General features: G+C 33.6%; 1 protein-coding gene across 1 annotated transcript; it reads right to left on the bottom strand.

The window, feature by feature from the left end:
- Positions 1 to 751: 751 nt before the first annotated feature.
- Positions 752 to 1,473, bottom strand: LOC125198836 (norbelladine synthase-like). Its single transcript, XM_048097090.2, has 2 exons — positions 1,236 to 1,473; positions 752 to 1,155 (listed from the first exon to the last, which is right to left on the bottom strand). Exons 1-2 carry the CDS (start codon positions 1,417 to 1,419, stop codon positions 863 to 865), a joined length of 477 nt encoding a protein of 158 aa, XP_047953047.1. The 5' UTR covers positions 1,420 to 1,473; the 3' UTR covers positions 752 to 862.
- Positions 1,474 to 23,291: the final 21,818 nt, after the last annotated feature.

Here is a 23,291-nt window from a genome sequence, read left to right as displayed (position 1 = left end):
TGAAATTCTGTCAAAAATTAAAACAAATCTCAGTCATTGGATCTTGTAATGTAACCGTTAGATTAATGTCACGTGTCCTCTAGTAATGTAGATTACTAGTCAAATAATGTAACTTAGCTAATAAGGTACTATTTTATTACAATAATGTAACATTTTAGTCTAATAATGTAGCATTTTGGGCTAATAATGTAGCTTATCACAACCATCCAATATAAGGATCCAAGGGCTGAGATTTGTTTTGATTTTTAACAGAATTTCACTTATTGACCATAGTGCGCCTATATCTATATCTATATATATATATATATATATATATATATATATATATATATATATATAGGGATGTATTCAAATCCTTTTCATATCTTTTGTCCTTTTTCCTTCTTAATCCTAGCCCCACGATTTTGTCATCTGGCGGTTAGATTAATGCCACGTGTCATTTAATAATGCACATTTTCATTCTAATAATGCACAGCGGCTAATAATGCAATATTATAGACTAATAATGCACATTTTCATTCTAATAATGCATAACGGCTAATAATGCAACATTATAGACTAATAATGCATTGATCACAACCATCCAATTCAAGGATCCAAGGGCTGAGATTACGAAGGAAATAGGACACTTAGGGTGCAAAGGAGCCTAACGCACCCCTATATATATATATATATATATATATATATATATATATATATATATATATATATTGATTGTTGTTATTAAAAGCATGGAAAAGAGAAAATGAAATACAGAGATAAATAGTAGGAGGATAGAAATTTATTTTAGTAAACATGAAAGCAAAACACACAGCTCCAAGTTATTAGTAGATCAATTGTCATTGTTGCGGCCTATAGTAGATCAATTGCCATTGTTGCGGAGCAAATACTGAGCAGAGTGTTGCACGATGGCGATGAGTGATTGAATGGAAACGAGTGCAATATTCTCTACAGCTTCCTCTTTGAGCTCGTACTCGATCGTATATCGAATTATACATTGCTTCTCGTTTCCCTCCACCTCTATCACTTCAAATCTCACACGATACAGCGTGAACCCTAGATCCAGAAATCCACCTTCCACAATCTCTACCTCCCTCACACGCTTCTCGTGATCCAACACCATCAATTTCTCCTTAAGCGATTTCCATGTCCCTCCTACTCAATTAATTAATTAAATTAATTCGGATAATTACATAAATCTAGTGGAATTTAATTGAAATGAATGTGGATGGTACCTAGTTGGAAAACCATCTCGGCAATGGTTCCGACGCCGCCGTCGCCTTGGACAACGTCGACCCGACCGATGAAGTCGGGCATGGCTTCCTTAATCACTTTGGAGAGCTGGGGACTGCTGAAGAGCTTCCACGCTTCGGTTGCCGGTACGTCAACCGTCTTCTCATCGAATATTGTTCCGTACATCTTCGATTTCTGGTTGTGGCGGAGGAGATGTCTATGCACTACAAAGAGGAGTTTTGATTGACAGGGTTATTATTTATAATAAGGGTGTGTTTGAATTGGTAGATAGCGGCATTCATAGTGCATTTAATGGCCCAACATAGTGTTTGATTCATTGGTTAAATTTTCCGTATGACTCATTAATGGGCAAGGGCCTATTGAATTAAGGCTGAAAATGAATGTTTTATTATCATGAAAAATTCAGTGATAATAATATGTGCAACAGTATTTCAATCTTAAATTTACTGAAACATCTATGTCAATAATAATTTCGCTGGTGGATAACTTCGACCTGAGCTCGATTAGGATGGTCCTGTCAGGGGCGGCGCTGCTGGTAAAGAGATGGAAGCGGCTTTGCTCAGCCAGGTGTCGCAAACGGTTTTGGACAGGTGAAAAGTGAAAAATAACTGATATACCTAACTTCGTTTTTCATGTCCTTTAAATGATCATTTAATACCGTAAACACTAAATTCATTTTAATTACTCCCTATATTTGTGTAGAGATTATAAGAATTATACTACTAATTGACTTACTTTATTTTACTCTAAATTCAGTGTTAGGAAAATTAGTTAGGTAGGTGGAAGAATGTGAAGTTAGGTCGGATTAATTTGTCATTACTCCTTATTGATGTGTTGCATATATAACTAATCGATTCGAATCCTTATTATGGTACCACTTGCATCTAATACTTTGTCAATTTTGAATTATTATATAACTAAATATTACTTACGAAAAAATATAGTATGGACAAACATACTAGGAAATTTATGTTTATTAGTCAGCCCATGAATTTATTATTTTTATCTAATAACATGAATTCCTTGTGGTCTATCGAACCCACCTAGAATAATGGACAGACATACTAGGAAATTTATGTTTATTAGTCAGCCCATGAATTTATTATTTTTGTCTAATATCTTGAATTCCTTATGGTCTATCAAACCCACCTAGAATAAAAAAGGATAGAAATTATGATATTATTATACATGGCCAAGATGCACTTACTGGAGTCTACTTTATTGCCAAATACAAAGTAGACTTGTGTAAGGTGCACTTACACATATCACTTGTGGTGGGACGAGATGAGTACTACTTCATGTATATATATATATCTTTTATGTTACTTTATCTATTTCTTTAATTAAAGAAAATAAGTAGGTGGGTTCATGATAAATTAGGGTTACGGCATGACTGAGGTCGGGCCGGTCTTATCTATGTTCTCGTCCTTCGCCAAGTTGCCACTACCAACCAAGTCCGGCTCATGCGGCAATCATGTGGTCCGCAACGCTGAGCTCAAGGTCGTCGACCAGGACACCGGCTGCTCCCTCCCCCGCAACCAACCGGGCGAAATTTGCATCCACGGACCGCAGATCATGAAAGGCACTTACTTCTTAATTACTCCCTCCGTCCCGACTAAGATGATACGTTGATTTTTTTGGCACGGGATTTTAGGAGTTGTTGGTTAATGTGTTTAATAGAGTTACATTATAGGCTTTGTATCATTACATTTTACGTGCAACATCATTACATTAGACGTGTTGCATAAAGACATTACTAGAGCTGCATCATTACATTATTAACAGTTGAATAATTAGGCTGGAATAATTTTACTTAGATTCTTAAAGGGTTTAGCAAAAACTTTGAATATGATAAAACAACAATTATATTAGCTAGATCCAAGTCATCAACCCTAGTACCAAAAATAGACATTAAAAATAAAGATAGATTGATAAAATGAAGGGATGAGATCTGCACGGATATTTGATATAAAATCAGTGGTGGATCTGAACACTCCCATATATATATATATCTATATATATATATATATATATATAGGGTTTTGATCTATGAAGACCAGATTTAAATACAGAAACGCAGAACGCGGTCATACGTAGGGCCTTTTTAGGTCATAGTTAGTTTATTTTTAGGTCATGCTAACAAAGCATGACCTAAAATGATCTTAACATGACATAAACCCAAATCTTATAATATGACCTAAAACTACTTAATTATGACCTTCCGTATTTTTGGTTAATTATTGACCATTAGATCATCTAATCCTAGGGCCAAGATTTGGGCTGCATTTCTGTATTTAAACACATACTTATTTTGATCATCTCCATATATATATATATATATATATATATATATATATAGGGGCGCACTATGGTCCATAAGGCAAATTCTGTCAAAAATCAAAGCAAATCTCAGCCCTTGGATCCTCAGATTAGATGGTTGTGATCACAATACCCGAGATACATTATTACACTAAAAGCGTTACATTATTAACTAGGCTACATTATTAGACTGCACAATCTACATTATTAGACTACAGCGTGTTACATTATTAGCCGAGCTACATTATTAGACTACACGATCTACATTATTAGGTGACACGTGGCATTAATCTAACGGTTACATTACAGGATCCAATGGTTGAGATTTGCTTTGATTTTTGACAGAATTTCACTTATGGACCTGATCACATCCCTATATATATATATATATATATATATATATATATATAAGTAAGGATGTGTTAAAATGACAACACCTCTTAAGGTAACACCATACCACCAATCCTAGCCAATCATTTGTACACATGGACGAATAATCAGCTGTCATGTGGCAATCATAAAAATTGCTCAAGAGTAAATTTTCGCGGACTGCAATATTCAATACGCTAGACAACAATTTTTCCCGCCTGCAATATCCAATACGTTGGACTGCAATCTATATTGCAGTCCAGCGTATTGGATATTGCAGTCTAGCATTTATAATATTGCAGTATACGTGGTATCACAGTGTCATTTTAAGAGTGTTGTCATTTTAACGCACCCCTATGTATATATATAGGATTGTGTTAAAATGACAACACCTTTTAAAGTAACACCATACCACCATTCCTAGCCAATCATTTGTACATGTGGACGAATAATAAGCTGTCATGTGGCAATCATAAAAATTGCTCAAGGGTAAATTTTCACGGACTGCAATATCCAATACACTAGACTGCAACTTTTCCCGACTGCAATATCCAATACGCTAGACTGCAATCTATAGATTGCAGTCTAGCGTTTGTACTATTGCAGTCTAGCATATATAATATTGCAGTCTAGCGTGATGTCACATTGTCATTTTAAGAGTGTTGTCATTTTAACGCACCCCTATATATATATATATATAGAGTTGTGATCAATGTCAAACCAATTTTAAACACCGAACTAGAGACCAAATCCGGGCCATTAGATCTAGTTTTTTTTTATGAGATGTGCTGCTGTGAAAATTTTTTCGACTTCATTACAAGCCCATTTTACTTCATTATATAGGTTTATTACTTCATTTTGTACGTAATACTTTGAAACTACAACATGTTTTTACTTGCTTCCAATAGGTTTTGAAATGATTCAACATATGCTTCATTCAAATTCATTGACGTGGGTTTTTGCTTGATTAACATTTAAAAATGCAATTTATTCAAGTGATTTTATTACTTCATTCAGAAACTTTATTACTTCATTGGATAAGATTTTTACTTCATTCCAGTAGGACTTCAAATGCTTCTACACATACTTCATTCCAATAATTTATTACATTATTCCATGTGTTTATTAAACCATATTAACGCCATGGCGTTGGTGATAGATATTGTAGAGAGAAAGAACGGCACGCGACGGCGAAACCACATTTACGTACTGGAATGAAGTAAAAACCTACTGGAATGAAGTAAAAACCGACCAGAATGAAGTAATATATTCGGGAAGTTAAATCTTCGTAACATGTTAGTATGACTTATTTACCTTCAAATGAATTAAAATAGGCTCGTGATGAAGGCGAAAATAATTTATAAATTTTTGTATCTTATCCATAAAAAACTAGATCTAAAAGCCCTAATTTGGTAGGGTTCGGTGGTTCGGTCTTTAAGAGTGGATTTGTGGACAATGGCACTCTATATAGATATATGGGATGTGATTAAATGAAAACTCTAAATATTGTACAAACTCAAAACTATGATCTGGACCATTGAAAAATGTCAACAAATCACAAAAAAAGATCAACAAGAAAATCTCAACAGAATTTCAATGGTAATCAATGATTGATGTTGTGTTGATATTGTGTTGATACTGTGTTCACATTAAAATCTTGAAATTTTACACTGTATTGACATTGTATTGAAATTGTATTGAAGCTGTGTTGAGGAGTTTTGAGTTTGTACAATATATAAATTTGCATTTTATCACTACAGTATATATATGCACAAACATATTTGTTTATTGTTTTTACATGCATAATAAGCTATATTTACATATAGGGACATGTTGATATTCTTCTCATAAAGTCGTCGAGGTCGAAAGATTCTTATGGTATTTACGGGCACACGTCACACGCCTACGTCTTTGTTACTTATTAAATTAACGTTATAAAACAAACATATTTTATTGTTTTAAAAAAATCATGTAAAGTTAAATTCATATTTTAGCTCGTCTATAATATCTTATAGTACTAACTAGCATATGTACCGAATAGTGGCCAACTATTTAAATATGAAAATATGCATTGGGCATAATAAATCATAGAGTAATAACCAAATTGGCATCATTTAAAATTTACATAAATCTAATCAACATTCAACACCTATAATGGAAAAAATTTAGTTATAAAAAAGGCTTAATCCAGTAAGACATAATTGAACAAAATAAATTGATAAAAAAAGCTAGGAAAATCCATGATGAATAACTACCGAATCGTGAATCTTGAAAACTTCTAAAAACTGAAGACCGAAAGGTATAATTCCTTAAAAATATTACTTGTAATGGACTAACAATGCATTAAAATAATGTAATTTAAGGGGTATGGTTGAATGACATCAGACTCGTCTATTTTTAACCAAATGATTAGGAAATCAATCCCTGCCTTTCGGTCTAGATCAATTTTAATTATTAGACCAACTATTCTAATTTTGGAGGTGTCTACAAATCAACACGAGAAATAATCACTAGATTCGCTAATGGATACTCCTGGTAATAAAAAATAAAAAATAAATTAGTAAAGTGAATAATTCAATCCAATTAATAACATAGTCAATTTATTTTGTTCAATTATGTCTTAGTAATTGGGGAATGGAATGACATTCCTACTTTTATTCCATTCCTTGGCTTGGTAAAATTTTTTTCTTAGGGATCACCATTCAATTCCACGTGGAAATAGCCATTCCATCCATTTAGCTAAGAATGAGCCTTTTTTCTTAATTTAAATTTTAACAAAATTCTACTACATATTATATTATATTATATTTAAATTCAATATCACTCCATTTAATAATTTTTAGATTTTATAATAAAATTAAAAATTTTAAATTATTATCATTAAAATAAAATCACACTTCACGCACATTGCACACGCATACACTTCACACACTATGCACACACTACACACACTACATACACCACACATTCTGCACACACACACTATGCACACACTACACGTACCCACAGTACACGATTCCATTCCATTTATATTCCTTACATTCACCAAGCACAAAAATGGAATGGAATCTCCATTCAATTCTCATCTCCATTCCATTCCCTGCTTATTCCATTCCATTATATCAAGAAGGGCCTGAAGGTTTGAACCATCATTAATTTGTGGGAATTCAATGTGTACTAATCTTTGTATATAAATCCAGGGGAGTGTTATATTGCTAACTCATAACTTAATTGCTAACTACAACTAAATAATAGTCATTAGATATTCAAATTAAGGGCTTAGATCATTAATCCCTAAATATCAATACGATCATCGAAAAACGTCAATAAGGCCATAAGATTAACTTCAAAAAATATCAATAGGTGTATTAATGTCAATTAACTACGTGTTTAGTTATAACTAACTTTTAAAAGAAATCCCAAAACTTTAAATTCATATAACATATATCAAATTAAAGATAATTTCATAAGGATTCCAACGATATCCTACATGCATATGTTCCAACGTCAAAATTTGAAAAAAATTTCAAAAATTTTTAAATTTTTCGTACAAGCAGAAATGTCAACATACTATATTAAATATGTCAATATAATACATGTAGAATGTCAATATATGCAATGGGTTAACATTCTTAAAGCATTGTGTTGACATTCTCAAAGCATTGTGTTGATATTTTCGAAACACTATATTAACATTTTCATCCAAAACCCTAATTTGGAGTTTTTTTTTATCTTTTTTTATTTTATTAATAAAAAGGAAAATTACACGTGGCAATTTATAGACCACACGTTTTCTAAAATCCTATGGCCTTAAATTAGTTGTAGTTAGCAATTAAATGATTAGTTAGCAATTGATCACTCCCCTCCATCCAAAAGCTAAAAGAATTAATTGATTAATTAGAGGTGATTTGCACATTGGTCCCTAGAGATATGGGAACTTGCGCTTTTTCCCGGGAGAACATGGAAATTGCACATTTTACCTCCAAAAATAATTAAACCTTGGGATTGAAAGAAATATCGTAAAATCAGTTTTGAACAAAAAATTAACAAAAATATCAAATATGTTCGTATGGTAGATACCATGGTGTTGTTGAATGCAAAAGGTTTGTGTGTACAACAACATTGGTACATCGTAAAAGTATCTCAAATTTCTGATATGAGGGCATACGGTAGTTGATGCATTTTTTTAGACATTAGTCATTAGATTTTAATAAAATTGATGTTTGAAGGCTAAGTGGAGTGAGAATAAAATATGAAAAAGAATATAGTTGAAAAGAAAAAGAAAGAATAAACTATGAGGAGAATAAAGTGTTTTCCAGAAAAAAGAAAATGGTGCAAGTAGTTTGAGATGACTCGAATGGAACATATGTCTGAGACAACTCAAAATGGAATACAGAGCAAGTAGCTTAACACGAAGGGAATATGATATATAAAATTGATTATTGACAACATTGTTACAAAAAGTTGAAAGACTAGCATAAATTGAGTTGTTGGAAATCTTTACATGAATAAAGATGTAAAGTTATTTAGGGATTCACTAACAACTCATTCAAACTTGTTTGTTATACATATAGATGTAAAAACACAAGTTGTAGCAAAATGTTATTTGCACATATACTACACGTCTATTAGTCACTTTTAGGAATACTTTCCTTATATATCTATATAATTAAATAGAGTACTATATTATTTCCTCTTATTAAATTTACAGGAATTATGGCATTAATTTATAGTATTTCATTATGTACTTGAAAAGTAGAAATAAATAGAGAGACTATCTCATCATATCTTTTAATGTTAGTAATGTTAATTAATTCTTAATTAAGTTGCAATTTAATATATACTTCCAAAAACTATAGAATATTAATACACTCCATGTATACTTCCAAAAACTATAGATTATTAAGATACTCCAAAATTACTATTACTAATTCCATCTCTTTGAGCACCAATTTGTATTTTCAATTTCATATTTCAATTAAGGTAATTTATGTTGGTTATTTTATACAACTTTAGTCTATCATTCATTGTGTTTTTTTTTTTTATCAATTTTTAGTATGCAATAATAAATATAGCATGTAGTAATAATATTATAAAAATTAATAAAAATAAATATATAATGGTGTGGTTGGATAGTCACTAATAAATTACAAAAAATGTATAGTTGGGTTGGTTGAATATTGAGCATATCTTAAAATATTTGAACTTATTATTTTGGGTTCTCTTATACATATATGATGCAAAAAGTAAATTTTCCATTGTACAAAAAAAAAGCTTGATTGATTGATTGATTTAACCCAATCAAAGATAATAAAAATGTCCAAAAGTTACATCAATTATATAGCTTCTTTAAGAAGTTTTGCACAAAATCTAAATAAAATGCCAATGTATACATTGAGTAAAATCTCTGTAGGGTTTTTTAACATATGAGATAGAAATAAACTATTGACTAATGACATAAAAAAATATTTTCTTCCAAATTGATCAAATTTATATACTCCATATATATCGGTATGCGGAACGATTCTTTCTTTGCACAAATGAAAGGAAAAGATGAATTAGCAATTTATGATATTGGAATAGGAATAGCCGTTATAGCCTCTACAGTGTGAATCGGGAATATGAAAATGCATTGAGAATAGAGAAAATGTTACGACCACAATTTGCTAGGGATAACAAAGCCGGGAAACCGTTACTAGGGGTGGGAAATAAGAAGAGGGGTACAGAAAGGGGATAAAACAATTACTGAATATTCACTTATAAATAAGGGGGAAAACAATTTCAAACTAACTCTTAATCAAAAGAACTGGAATGGAAATCTTACTTTGTAATAAATAATTATCAGAGTATAGAAGAACAATCGATGTTATCTAGAACCTTAGTATGCAGCGGAATGAACACGGTCACATGTATGGAGACATGCACCGCCGAGAGACCCTACTTAAAATAAAAAGAAAATCATGACTCCGCTCAGCATTCTCCACCATCACTGCTCAACCTGCACATTTAGAAATATATGCAGGGCTGAGTACAAAAATACTCAGTGAACACATTGCCAAAATATACACATATACGTTGAAAATATTGTCATGCCATCACAGTAACACTCGAGAGTTTTCTCTTAAAAGTCCCGAGCTTACTAAATTCTTTGTGAGCTAAAGTTCGACTGATCAGTCTAAGTTCTTTTGTATATCTGTCATATCTGAACACCAAGTGTCGTGGAGATGGTACTCTTCCACGGTCACCTACATCTTTCTCCAGCCGAGGAGGTGGCCACCTCCCAACGGCCTCCACTATATCATCTTTGTGCCGTAGAAGGTGGCCACCTTCCACGGTCACCTGTGTACACTAATCCGAGTAGGGACACCATCCTCACGCGAACCCAAATTCGATTCGTATATTCCAACCAAACAGATAGGCTTCATACACATAAAACAAATCTTTTATGGCAAGACAACATCATTTGCATAGCTAAATATTTGACATTTTATCCACATTAGTATGTAGGATAGAAGAGTTCACCTTTTGCGTTTAAACTTGAATTTCCTTACTTCGACTAATCAGACTCAAGAAATCATTAACTAAATTAATATGCATGCCTCCTAAATAATTCGCATCCAACTATGGAGATTATGTTAGAATTTTTGGGCTTCCACATGACTAATTTTATGTGTATGGTTATCTTTCAGTTGCCCAATTATAGTGATCCAATAAAGATTAAAGTTTGGGCTAAGTGTATTTATTTTGTTATGAAAATAAGTGTAGATATAATATGATATTTTCTATTTGATGAGGGACCGAATAGAAAATAAAGGAGTTTATATTTAATATAAATATAAGCTAGGATTATGGTCCCCAAACGTCAGAAGAACATTCGATATCTTTGTATTCTCTCGGCAGACTATTGCGAAGAATGTCTCTGATCGTTTGGAAGATCCATAGCCGCTGCAAAGCAATTCTAACGTTCTATTTGTTATGGATCAATCATACCTACAGTTTTGATGGACGAGTTATCGGACAATCTTAGTGTCACGTCTGAAGTTTTGAGCGGCCCAATGTTGAGCTTTTCGTAATACTTCAGTGGCATGAGATTGATGGAAGATTCTAGATCGCACAGGGCCTTGTCAACCTTTCCCTCTGCAATCCGGTATCTGATAATAAATTGGCCCGGATCTCTTTGCTTCACTGCCCTTTCCTTTTGGATGATCTCGCTGCAATGATGCGGTAGCTTAAAGTCGGCTTTTGTTGGCTTTTTCTTCTTCATCACCACCTCCCTTAGTAGCTTCGCATATTTAGGTATCTCCTGCAACGATTCAACTAGAGGAATGTTAGTATGAAATTTACAAAACATGTTCAAAAAATGTTTGAACTGCTCTTCGAGTTTAAACTTCCTCTTTGGTTGGAAAGGTAGCACAATCCCATTGTGTCGCATGAGTCCCTGTTGAGTAGGTGGTTCTGCCATCTCAGTGGCGGCCCGCCGCGGTGGTGGCGGCGGTCCGCCGGCGACTGGGCAGTCCCCAGTTTTTTGCTTTGCCATCTACTCGTGTGGCTGCTTTTGCCCTATCCTCATCCAGCTTCTTTTTGGATTTTCTCCATTTGAGTGTTGATGTTGGCTATGTCAGTTGAGATCGTGTTCATTCCTTGCTCGAGGTTGTTTATCCTAGCTTCAACCACTCCGATCTTGGTGTCATTAACCTTCATGTCATGTGTCATTACTTCCAAGATCCTTGTGATCCCTTGGTCATACTTCTCCTCCTTTTTAGTTGTTTCAACTACTCCTCCTTTACGCTAAATCCTGAGGGGGGTTGCAAGAAATTATTGTTAGAATATGAGAGATAAGGATGAGGTCAGTTTCCATTATAAGTATTGAAATTACCGCCCCCCTGATTAGGGCGATAATTATTGTTGTAGTTTCTGTTGGAACTGCCTCCTTGCATGTAGTTGATTTCTTCCACTATCAGGGCAGGAGTTTCGGGTTTAGAGACCACTATAATGGAGGTTGGTGGAATCGGATCCTCCTTCCTCGAGGTGTCCATTTGGTCCACCCTAACCCTGAGTCCGGCCAATTCCTTCGCAAAAGAACTTTCCTCGGCCTCTTCAATTGTAGCTATCCTCTTCATGCTGTGCCTTTCTTTCGACCACCCCCTGTTGTTGGCGGCGAATTACTCGATCACTGCCATGGCATCTTATCCCGACCTTCTCAAGAAGCCTCCGTTTGCCCTTGAATTCAACATAGCACAAATTTTTTCATTAAATCCATTATAGAGGATTCTTACCTAATGGTCCACGGTGAAACCGTGGTTAGGCACTTTCAGAGGAGAGCTTTGAAACGAGCAAACGCCTCATAGAGGGGCTCGTCGTGGCCTTGGATGAACTGAAAGATTTTGCTTTTCAGCTTCAAGATTGTGCCTGGCGGATAGTATTTGTCGAGGAAGGTAGCTACGATGTCCTTCCATGTGGAAACCTTCTCTAGGGGCATACACTCAAACCACTCTTTAGCAGAATCAGTTAATGAAAAGGGAAATAGTCTTACCCTTATGGCATCGTCGTCGACACCATTCAACTTGAGAGTGTTCGCGATTTCCACAAATTTGGTGAGATGGCGGTTAGCGTCCTCGGTGGCCCTGCCTGCAAAAGGAGTTTGCTCAACCCTTTGAATAAGGGTCATGCATAGCTCAAAGTTATTAGCATCAATACGAGGGCCTTCGGGAAAAGTAACAGTATTCCCATGATTGAACATGTTCATCACGGGTAGTGTTTCCTTGTTCTTCTTTTCCAGCGCCTCTCGGGCTGCCCTTTCGGCATCTCTCTCGTCCATCAACATCTTGACCATCTCCTGCAGGTTTTTCGAGGTCCATTTTGTCACACATGGTTCCTGATCCTTTTTCACTCATTATTTTCTTATGAGTTCTTTCAAGTTCTAAATCGAACGGTTCTAAGCTGTCCTTCCCAGAGCGCGTTCGCATACAAAACCCGCAAGAATCAAAAACAAAAACAAATCAAAAACTAAAATTAAAAATGAAAGCAATTGAATTCCAAATTAGCAAAATTATCCGTTTGACGATATCACTCCAAAGTGAATTGTCTTCCCCGGCAACGGCGCCAAAAACTTGATGCACTATTTTTTAGCACTAAATAAACCTGCAAGTATACAGAGTATATATAGTATAGCTAAAGGTCAGGACCGAGATATCGAACACGGGGAAGGCAAACACAAAGTGTCTATCCTCTACTAAGACTCAATTACTATTTGGAAGAACAGAATGTTTTGGAAAACTTTGAAAGCAGAAAACAATAGAAAGCAATTAACAACTAAATGCGAGTAAAACACAGAGACAATCGATAGAGATAAGGGAATCCCAGGGATGTGCGTTCACAGTTATGGTTATACAACTTCCAAACTACAATACCCTAGCACAGTTATTACTTTGATAGGACGAGTCGCCTAGCTTATGCCCATGCGATACAAACGTTGATTACAAGATTAGGGTTGTCAATCCTAACACGTAACTCCAAATAGCTCCTAAGACCCTTGAAAAGTCCCTACTCTCAATTAACAGTGTCGTTTTAAGGGAAGCTAACTGTAGCGTCTACTAAGTGGATCTAACTCGCTAGAAGTCTCTCACAGTTATGAAGCAAGTTATATTAAATCATACACGATTGTGTCACTCAATCATGAAGCATCAAAATTACTTAGGGAATAAATAAAGTAAAAACAAAACGGATATTAAATAGAAAAATGAATTGTATAACCAAAGCAAATAAAGCTAACACATCCCTAAGTAGGATTCTAGGGATGTGTTAGTAACGATTCCTTTTTCTATTTGTTTAGGAAGAATCCTACTTAGGGATATGTTAGCTTTATTTGCTTTGGTTATAAAATTTCTTTTTCTATTTAATATCCGTTTTGTTTTTACTTTGTTTCTTCCCTAAGTAGTTATGATGCTGCATGATTGAGTGACACAATTGTGCATGATTGAGTGACACAATTGTGCATGATTTAATATAGCTTGCTTCATAACTGTGAGAGAGTTCTAGCGAGTTAGATTCACTTAGTAGACGCTACACTTAGCTTCCCTTAAAACGCACTGTTAATTGAGAGTGGGGACTTTTCAAGGGTCTTAGGAGCTATTCGGAGTTACGTGTTAGGATTGACAACCCTAATCTTGTAATCAACGTTTGCATCGCATGAGCATAAGTTAGGCGACTCGTCCTATCAAAGTAATAACTGTGCTAGGGTATTGTAGTTTTGAATTTGTATAATCATAACTGTGAACGCACATTCCTGGGATTCCCTTATCTCTATCGATTGTCTCTGTGTTTTACTCGCATTTAGTTGTTAATTGCCTTCTATTGTTTTCGGCTTTCAAAGTTTTCCAAAACCTTCTGTTCTTCCAAATAGTAATTGAGTCTTAGTAGAGGATAGACACTTTGTGTTTTCCTTCCCCATGTTCGATATCTCGGTACTAACCTTTAGCTATACTATATATACTTTGTATACTTGCAGGTTTATTTAGTGCTAAAAAATAGTGCTTCAACTATAGAGAACCTAAAATTGAATTTCGGTAATGAAAAAAAATGACCTTAGATTTACAAAAAATGTAGTTTTCACTATACAAGAAGTCAAATTATTGCACAATCATCGGATTTCGATCAGAAATTTAACCTGCTTTCGGGCTACGGATACAAACGACGATGTCTGGTTATGACAAAATAGCAAAATCGACCCTCGAACGATGGAAACAAGATCAGAGTTTGCTTTGGTTCGATTTCCTGTCATCCTTGCAGCACGAATCAATTTTTTTTCTTGATCTGTGGATGTAAAACGGCACGGTTAGGGTTTGGGAAGAGGGGAGAAGTGAGGAGGTCACGACTATGAAAGAGAATGGAATGAGGGATTTGTCAATCATCTCTCCAAATAACCACGTAATTTTCGCACTTGCAGTTTTAAAACTGTTGATATATTTTCGTGTTTACAAGTTTACCCTTATAATGCACAAAAATGAACTAATAATGCAACACGGGATCAGATATGCCCTTTTAATCTAGTCCTTCTATTCCATCAATCTAATGGTTGATATTAAGAAGGAAATTGACACTAAGGGGGCAATAGGGGAGCACTAGGGTGCCCCCCTATTTAGAGTCACAATGTACATCCAATCTGGTGCTGCCATGTGGCACAAAACATGCAATATTTTAAATACAAAAATGCAATCTAGTTGTATATGAATTTCCGCATATTGCATTTTAGTTGTAGGTAAATTGCATTTTATAGTGTTGAGTTTTGCATTTTCACATAAATTGCATTTTATATTGTTAAGTTTTGCATTTTCACATATATAAATGCAATCCGTCTATATATAAAATGCAAATTAAACAGTCAATATCTAAAATGCAAAACTTAACAATAAAAAATCCAATCTACATATAACAAAAATGCAATATGCCGAAATTCATTTATAGCTTCTACAAGTATATATTGTCTTTTAGTGTTTACAATATTGCATTTTTTGTGCCACATGGCAGCACCATATTGGATGTACGTTATAACATTAAAATTAGTTGTTATACTAGTACATATATATATATATATACATATATGGATGTATTCAGATTAATGTGTAAAAAGCTGTTAAAAATTAAAACTAATTCCATCCATTGATTAGTGGTTATCTGATGGTTAATATATGAGCCACTTGGAATTAAATAAATTAATAAAAAAATTTAAAAGGGCAAAAAAGGAAGATTTCATATTGGACGTTATTTCCATTCCCTAAATAAACGCCTAGTGTATATTAAATTAATCATGGGAAATTATTTTCATTCCCTAAATAAACACCTATTATATTAAATTAATCAACAACTTCTTAATTCACGGTTCTTATATTTGATATGTTCCTTGACTGTTAAATATTATCTAAAAATGAAATATTTATACTATGTTGCAATTATGTTCCCTGACTAGAATATGAATTCGATTTGTTTTTTTATGTTCATTAAATTATTGAGTAATGTACTTATATAACGTTACTAAGTTGGTACTACACCCTAATCCCTCGATTACTAAACCCTTGGAGAATGAATTAAACTTTTGTTCCCCTAGGGGTTTAGCAATCCATAGGGCTAGGGTATATAGTACCACCATATACATTAAATTTCATTTTTTATGTGTATTTAGGATTTCACATAGTAATAATGTATGAAAATTGGCCTTTAATGTAAATGCATCATACTAAATGATGTACCTATGTAAGGATTTAATGTTTGGTGGTAGTTGAATCCATACCCTTTGAGTTTAGTGATCCATGAGGCTAGGTTGTAGTACTCACTCACAAAATAAAATCATCACCAAGGGTATGGAGTTTGAATCATTCCCCTAGGGGTTTAGCAATCCATAGGGCAGGTATAGTACCACCACATGCATTGAATTTCCTTTTTTATGTGTATTTAGGATTTAGGGTTTAGAAAATAAGGTGGAAAAATTGGCTTTAATGTACATGCATCATACTAAATGATGTACCTATGTAAGGATTTAATTTTGGTGGGATTTGAATCCATACCCTTTGAGGCTAGGTTGTAGTACCTACTCACAAAATAAAACCATCACTAAGGGTAGAGAGTTTGAATCATTCACCTAGGGTTTAGCAATCCATGGGGATAGGGTATAATACCACCACATGCATAAATTTTTGCTTTCTAATGTGTGTTTTGGATTTTATATAGGAAATAATGTACGAATATAGTCTTATAATGTATATGTCTAACAGTGAATAATGTACGAATGTAGTAGTTTAATGTAGATTTTTTCCATCAATTTGGTTTCATTCATTTTTGTAATGTACATATTTATGGTTTAAATGTACAATACATAAGTAGTAAATCATGTAACAATTAACCTGAATAATGTAACCTAATAATTGTAAAAATACAACAAAGACTACTCCACAAAACAATAAAATAATTGAATTCTACAAGAACGACTCTAACTCCTTGCCCTTAATGAGCGTTGCGCTACTGGGTTGGTACTACACCCTAGCCCCATGGACTATTAAACCCTTGGGGAACGAATATAAGTTCTTCCCTTCATCAAAGAAATTATAGTCTATATTAAAATACAATTTTCGCACTAATATAATCTACAGCAAAATAATAATGTAGCACATCTTTAAAGCTTGTCGTTGCATTACTGCAATGGGCATATCATCGTCAAAGTCATCCTCGAATCGATTCTTGCACTCGTTGAATCTATTCAGAAACACATACATGTACATCTTTGGCTAAATAATGTAATAGCACATGATGTACAAATATAGCTACATGACATGATACATAGAATTAACATCACGTGATGTACTAATCTATCTAAATGATGTTTTAAAGTCATGTACAAGTATGCATATATAATAAGGCATTTTTTCCTACTGAAATAATGTACAAATACAACCCCTAAATGTAGTTTTTTAATCCAAATACTGCCACAGAAACAATGTACAATGGTAGTAGGAATAAATTAAAAGATTTGGATTACAATAATGTACATTTATCAAAGAATAATGTAGTAATCTATGATGTACTAATGTCCAAATATGATATATCACAACAACATTAATATCAGCAATAGCTATTCATGTACAAAAGTGTATACATAATGTTCCATAAAAACAATATTCATTGATACTAGCCGTAAAGTTTCTGATTTGGTTTAAAAAAATGTATATTTATAACGTAATAATGTAGTATCTAATGATGTACTAATGTACAGACATAATGTAGCACACCAACATCATGTACAAAAATTGAATGCATAATGTACCATTAATGTATTGATAAAGCAGCAACAGAACATACCATAATGCAGCAACAGAACATACCTTAATGTAATAAACCTACCCCAAAATAAAGCTTAACCCACAAACTGTAAACACACAATGAACTCTGCTTTTATGAAGAATACTTCAAAGTTTGTGTACCATGATGAACCTTTAACACAGAATAATGTACTCCATTGATAGAACTAAACTGTATTGATGATGTAACATGAATGAGATTTTCTTAAATAATGCGTAAATGATATGATATAAAGTAACAGAGGACATACAACAATGTACAGAATGAGGTTAACAATGTTTAAGCAATGGTTCGATTGTTCACCATTTTGTATGAAGTTCTTCAGGAGATATATGACATCCAAATAACATTGAATAATCCAATATACTAAAGGCAACATACACAAAAAAAGGGAGAAATCAAGGAAGAACATTTGGAAGGAGAATTACAGTGCAAAATCAAATGACAAAAGCTTTAATTTTATAGCATAAGCTAGAAACTCAAAGATCGAAAACCTAATCCACACAAATCAACTTAGAAATCAAATTTGATACCACATAATGTACCAAAACAATCAAACAACAGTTCCTCGAACTTGAATCCACCAGAAATTGAAGCAAACTTGAATTTCCGGCCTTACCTTTCACCCCGCAGTCGAAATCAAACATAAATTGAAATGGTTTTGTCACCAAAATGAATTTGTTGGGTATGCACCGGAATTCCGTCGTCGTGATGGTCACCGATTCGCCGTGAGAAACGCCGGTCGTCGAGATGAGGGAAGGTAGAAGCAGATTCGAGTGAGGCGGCGGCTAGGGTTCAGCGGGAGAGAGGGAGAAGTAATGGGGGGAGAGAGTGGGAGGGGAATGAAATGACTGGGAGTTGAAATCCCGTGAATGACGCAAATCCTAATTAGAAATTGAACCGTCCAATAATGTTATACCAAATTTGCCCTGCGATGTACGAAACTAATAACTTAATGTACCGTCTAGGATTTAATCAAAACCATTAGATTAGTGGATCCTAGGGTGTATATTAGTCCTATGTTTTATACTAAGGTGGGAAAAGGAGGGTAATGCATCCCTATATATATATATATATATATATATATAGGGTTTTGATCTATGAAGACCAGATTTAAATACAGAAACGCAGAACCATATCATACGTAGGGCATTTTTAGGTCATAGTTAGTTTATTTTTAGGTCATGCTAACAAAGCATGACCTAAAATGATCTTAATATGACATAAATCCAAATATTATAATATGACCTAAAACTACTTAATTATGACCTTCCGTATTTTGGATTAATTATTGACCATTAGATCATCTAATCCTAGGGCCAAGATTTGGGCTACATTTCTGGATTTAAACACATACTTGTTTTGATCATCTCCCTATATATATATCTATATATATATAGGGATGTGATCAGGTCCATAAGTGAAATTTTGTCAAAAATCAAAGCAAATCTCAGCCATTGGATCCTGTAATGTAACCGTTAGATTAATGACACGTGTCACCTAATAATGTAGATTGTGCAGTCTAATAATGTAGTCTGGCTAATAATGTAACAGCTGTAGTCTAATAATGTAGATTGTGCAGTCTAATAATGTAGCCTAGTTAATAATGTAACGCTTTTAGTGTAATAATGTATCTCGGGTATTATGATCACAACCATCTAATCTGAGGATCCAAGGGCTGAGATTTGCTTTGATTTTTGACAGAATTTGCCTTATGGACCATAGTGCGCCCCTATATATATATATATATATATAGGAATGTGATCAGATCAAAAAGTGAAATTCTGTCAAAAATCAAAGCAAATCTCAGCCATTGGATCTTGTGATGTAACTGTTAAATTAATGACATGTGTCACCTAATAATGTAGATTTTGTAGTCTAATAATGTAGCTCGGCTAATAATGTAACGCGTTTTAGTCTAATAATGTAGATTGTGCAGTCAAATAATGTAACTCGACTAATAATGTAACGGTTTTAGTGTAATAATGTAGCTCGGATATTATGATCACAACCATCCAATCTAAGGATTCAAGGGCTGAGATTTGCTTTGATTTTTGACAGAATTTGCCTTATGGACCATAGTGCGCCCCTATATATATATATATAGGGGAGTGATCAATTGCTAACTCATCATTTAATTGCTAACTACAACTAATTTAAGGCCACATGATTTTAAAAAACGTGTGGTCTACAATTTGCCACGTGTAATTTTCGTTTTTATTAATTAAATCGAAAAAAATTAAAAAAAAAACGCCAAATTAGGGTTTTGGATGAAAATGTCAATATAGAGTTTCAAAAATATCAACACAATGCTTTGAGAATGTCAACACAAATTTAGGATTGACATTGTATATGCTTTATATTGACATATTATCTTAGCTGTATTGACATTAGCCTGTGTACGAAAAATACGAAAATTCTAGATTTTTTTTTTTCAAATTTTGACGTCGGAACATATGCATGTAGTATATCATTGGAATCCTTATAAAATTATCTTTAATTTGATATATGTTATATGAATTTAAAGTTTTGGGATTTCTTTTAAAAGTTAGTTATAACTAACTTGACATTAATACCCCTATTGATTTTTATTGGAATTAATCCTATAGCCTTATTGCGTTTTTTGTTGATCGTATTGACATTTTGTGGTTAATGATCTAGGCCTTAATTTGAATATCTAATGGCTATTATTGAGTTGTAGTTAGCAATTAAGCATTGAGTTAGCAACATAACACTCCCCTATATATGGGCGCATTATGGTCAATAAGTGAAATTCTGTTAAAAATCAAAACAAAAAATCTCAGCCCTTGGATCCTGAGATTGGATGGATGTGATAAGTTACATTATTAGCCCAAAATGCTACATTATCATTATTAGACTAAAATACTACATTATTGTACTAAAATAGTACATTATTAGCTAAGTTACATTATTTGACTAGTAATCTACATTACTAGATGACACGTGGCAATAATCTAACGGTTACATTACAAGATCCAATGACTGAGATTTGTTTTAATTTTTGACAGAATTTCACTTATTGATATATATATATATATATATATATAGGGGTGTGTTAGGGTCCTTACAGCATCTTAGTGTAAAACACAGCACAAATCACAGCCCTTGGATCATTAGATTGGATGGTTGTGATTTGTTACATTATCATACTAAAAATCTACATTATTAGGCGAGATACATTATTAGATTAGAAATGTACATTGTAAGACTAAAATTGTACATTTTTTAACTAAAATGCTACATTATTCAACTAAATTGCTACATTATTATCCGAGCTACATTATTAGTCTAAAATTCTACATTATTAGATGACACGTGGCATTAATCTAACCATTAGATCATATGATCCAATGGACTGCAAGTGTTTTGAGTTTTACTTATACTTAGCGTTCTGACCTGAATACATCCCTAGGGGTGCATTAAGGTCCTTACACCCCCCTTAGTCTTAAACACAACACTAATATCATCCATTAGATGATAGATTCGGATGGTTTAGATTTAAATACAATTTGCTACATTAATTCCCATTTCCGGATACATTATAAGGGCAAAAATGGCACAATATCACTTAATTGTTTGACGTTCCAACTGCATGTCCATGATTTTCGGGATTCTAATTAAACCCACGATACGCTTCACTCTCTCTCCATCAATTCTTCATTCCGTCTCCCCAGATTCTCTCAAAACTCACACCACAACCAGCCTCCACATTTCTGAATCGGGAACCCTAGATTTCAAAATCTAAACTCAATACCCATCGGCGCCGCCTACTTTGGTTGGAATCGTTCCAGATTTGTACATTATTTGGTGTAGTGGTGTTGATTGTGTCATCTGGGGCGGCTTTCTGGTTAGGGTTCATGCTTGATTTGCACAAGGTAACAGTAATAGACCAAGAATCTGGTGGAGATTTGTTTAAGGGAACAGAGGCTTGTTCTTTGTGTTGGTGAGAAAGATTTGGTGGAATTATTTGCCCGTTTTGTTTATATTGCGATCTCACTTTCAGTGATTTCCAGAATTTTTGAAACGATTTCGTTGCATTTGGTTGGTGTTTATGTTTTTTCGTTTCATTAATTCGTCAGTTTCAAGTTAAATTTTTTTTTTCTAGTCCATTATCAGCAAGGTTGTCACTTGCCTTGCACGAGGTTTTTTCCATAAACCTCATTTTGTTTTTGCTTGTGGTTGATGTGTTTCTATTCGATTAGGGGTGTGTAAAAGGTGTTATTTGTACTCTACAAATCACATTTTATTGATTTTGTTCTTGTTGTTCTCTGCTCTGAATTAGTGTCGTCTCATGCCTAAACATTTGCTAAATTAAATAGGTAAGTTGGATTTTGACAACAATGGCGAAGCAGGGAAAGACTTTGAAGCAGCAAACAAACCAAGATGCAAGTGAGTAAAATAAATTTTGGATCTGAGAAAGTAATTTTCATTTTTTTAGTATGTGTTGGCTTCGTAGCTGTGGAAATTGTTGAATTATTGTATGGTATTTGCATATCTAAGTACATTATTTAGGAAATAAGCTGCATTATAGTGCCAACCAACTTATTTGATGACTGGGAACGTTATATGCTTGTTTGTGATGTGAAGCTAGATTTTATGCTTTTTTGGCTACATTTTATGCTTGTTGGGAGACATTGTGTTTGGTAATATAAAAGGATACGTTTTCTGGTTGATTAGCTACATCATCTGGAACATTCAATTCTTGGATGTCATGTGTACATGGTTTTATTGATATGCTGCATTTACCTTATAATTATAAAGTTTGAAATGTGTATCCCAATTGTATAATGTCTATCTGATACTCAATCCTTGTGTTTAATGTGTACATTGTTTAAGAAAATAGCTGCATTGTGTTTGTAAACTTTCTGTTGTGATGTATTCTACATTTTTGACATGTTAAGGTACATTATCCAGGCAACACCATTTTTTACTTGTTTATGTACATCATATACCTTGTGTTATGGAATCTACATTGTATAATGTGTAGCTACATTCTATATTTTGTTAGCTACATCGTTCAGGATACTCAATTTTTTGTTGTAATGTGTACATTGTTTATGAAATCAGCTACATTGTCTTGGTAAACAAAAATTTGTCATGGTTTCTACATTGAATACTTTTTAGGGTCCATTATTTAGGCCGCAACATTTTTTACAAGCTAGCTACATCATATACCCTGTTTAGTTGAATCTACACTGTATAATTTGTAGCTACATTTTATATTTTTTTAGCTACATCATCCAGGAAACTGAATTTGGTATTTTAACTACATTTTATACTTGTTAGGCTACATTATCTAGCCATAACCATTTTTAAATTGTGTAGCTACATCATGAACCCTGCATAATTGTATCTGCATTTATAATATATCCCTGCATTTTTTAATCATTTAGTTACATCATCTTGGAGACTGAATTCTTGTATGTAATGTGTACATTATCCAAGTATAAAGCTGCATTCGTCTTGGGAAAGTAACTGTG

Source organism: Salvia hispanica, chromosome 4, assembly GCF_029641045.1.
Source record: "Salvia hispanica isolate PSC_SH4W2 chromosome 4, Shi_PSC_v1, whole genome shotgun sequence".
Classification (NCBI taxonomy): Eukaryota; Viridiplantae; Streptophyta; class Magnoliopsida; order Lamiales; family Lamiaceae; genus Salvia; species Salvia hispanica.
This window is presented reverse-complemented; position numbering and strand designations above follow the sequence as displayed.

What these genes read in the sequence shown, in the direction of transcription:
- LOC125198836 (XM_048097090.2), bottom strand. Translation starts at nt 1,419, where the DNA reads ATGTACGGAACAATATTCGATGAGAAGACGGTTGACGTACCGGCAACC. An exon ending in CGAGATGGTTTTCCAACTAG is followed by an intron (nt 1,156 to 1,235) that starts GTACCATCCACA and finishes TTAATTGAGTAG; the next exon opens with GAGGGACATGGAAATCGCTT.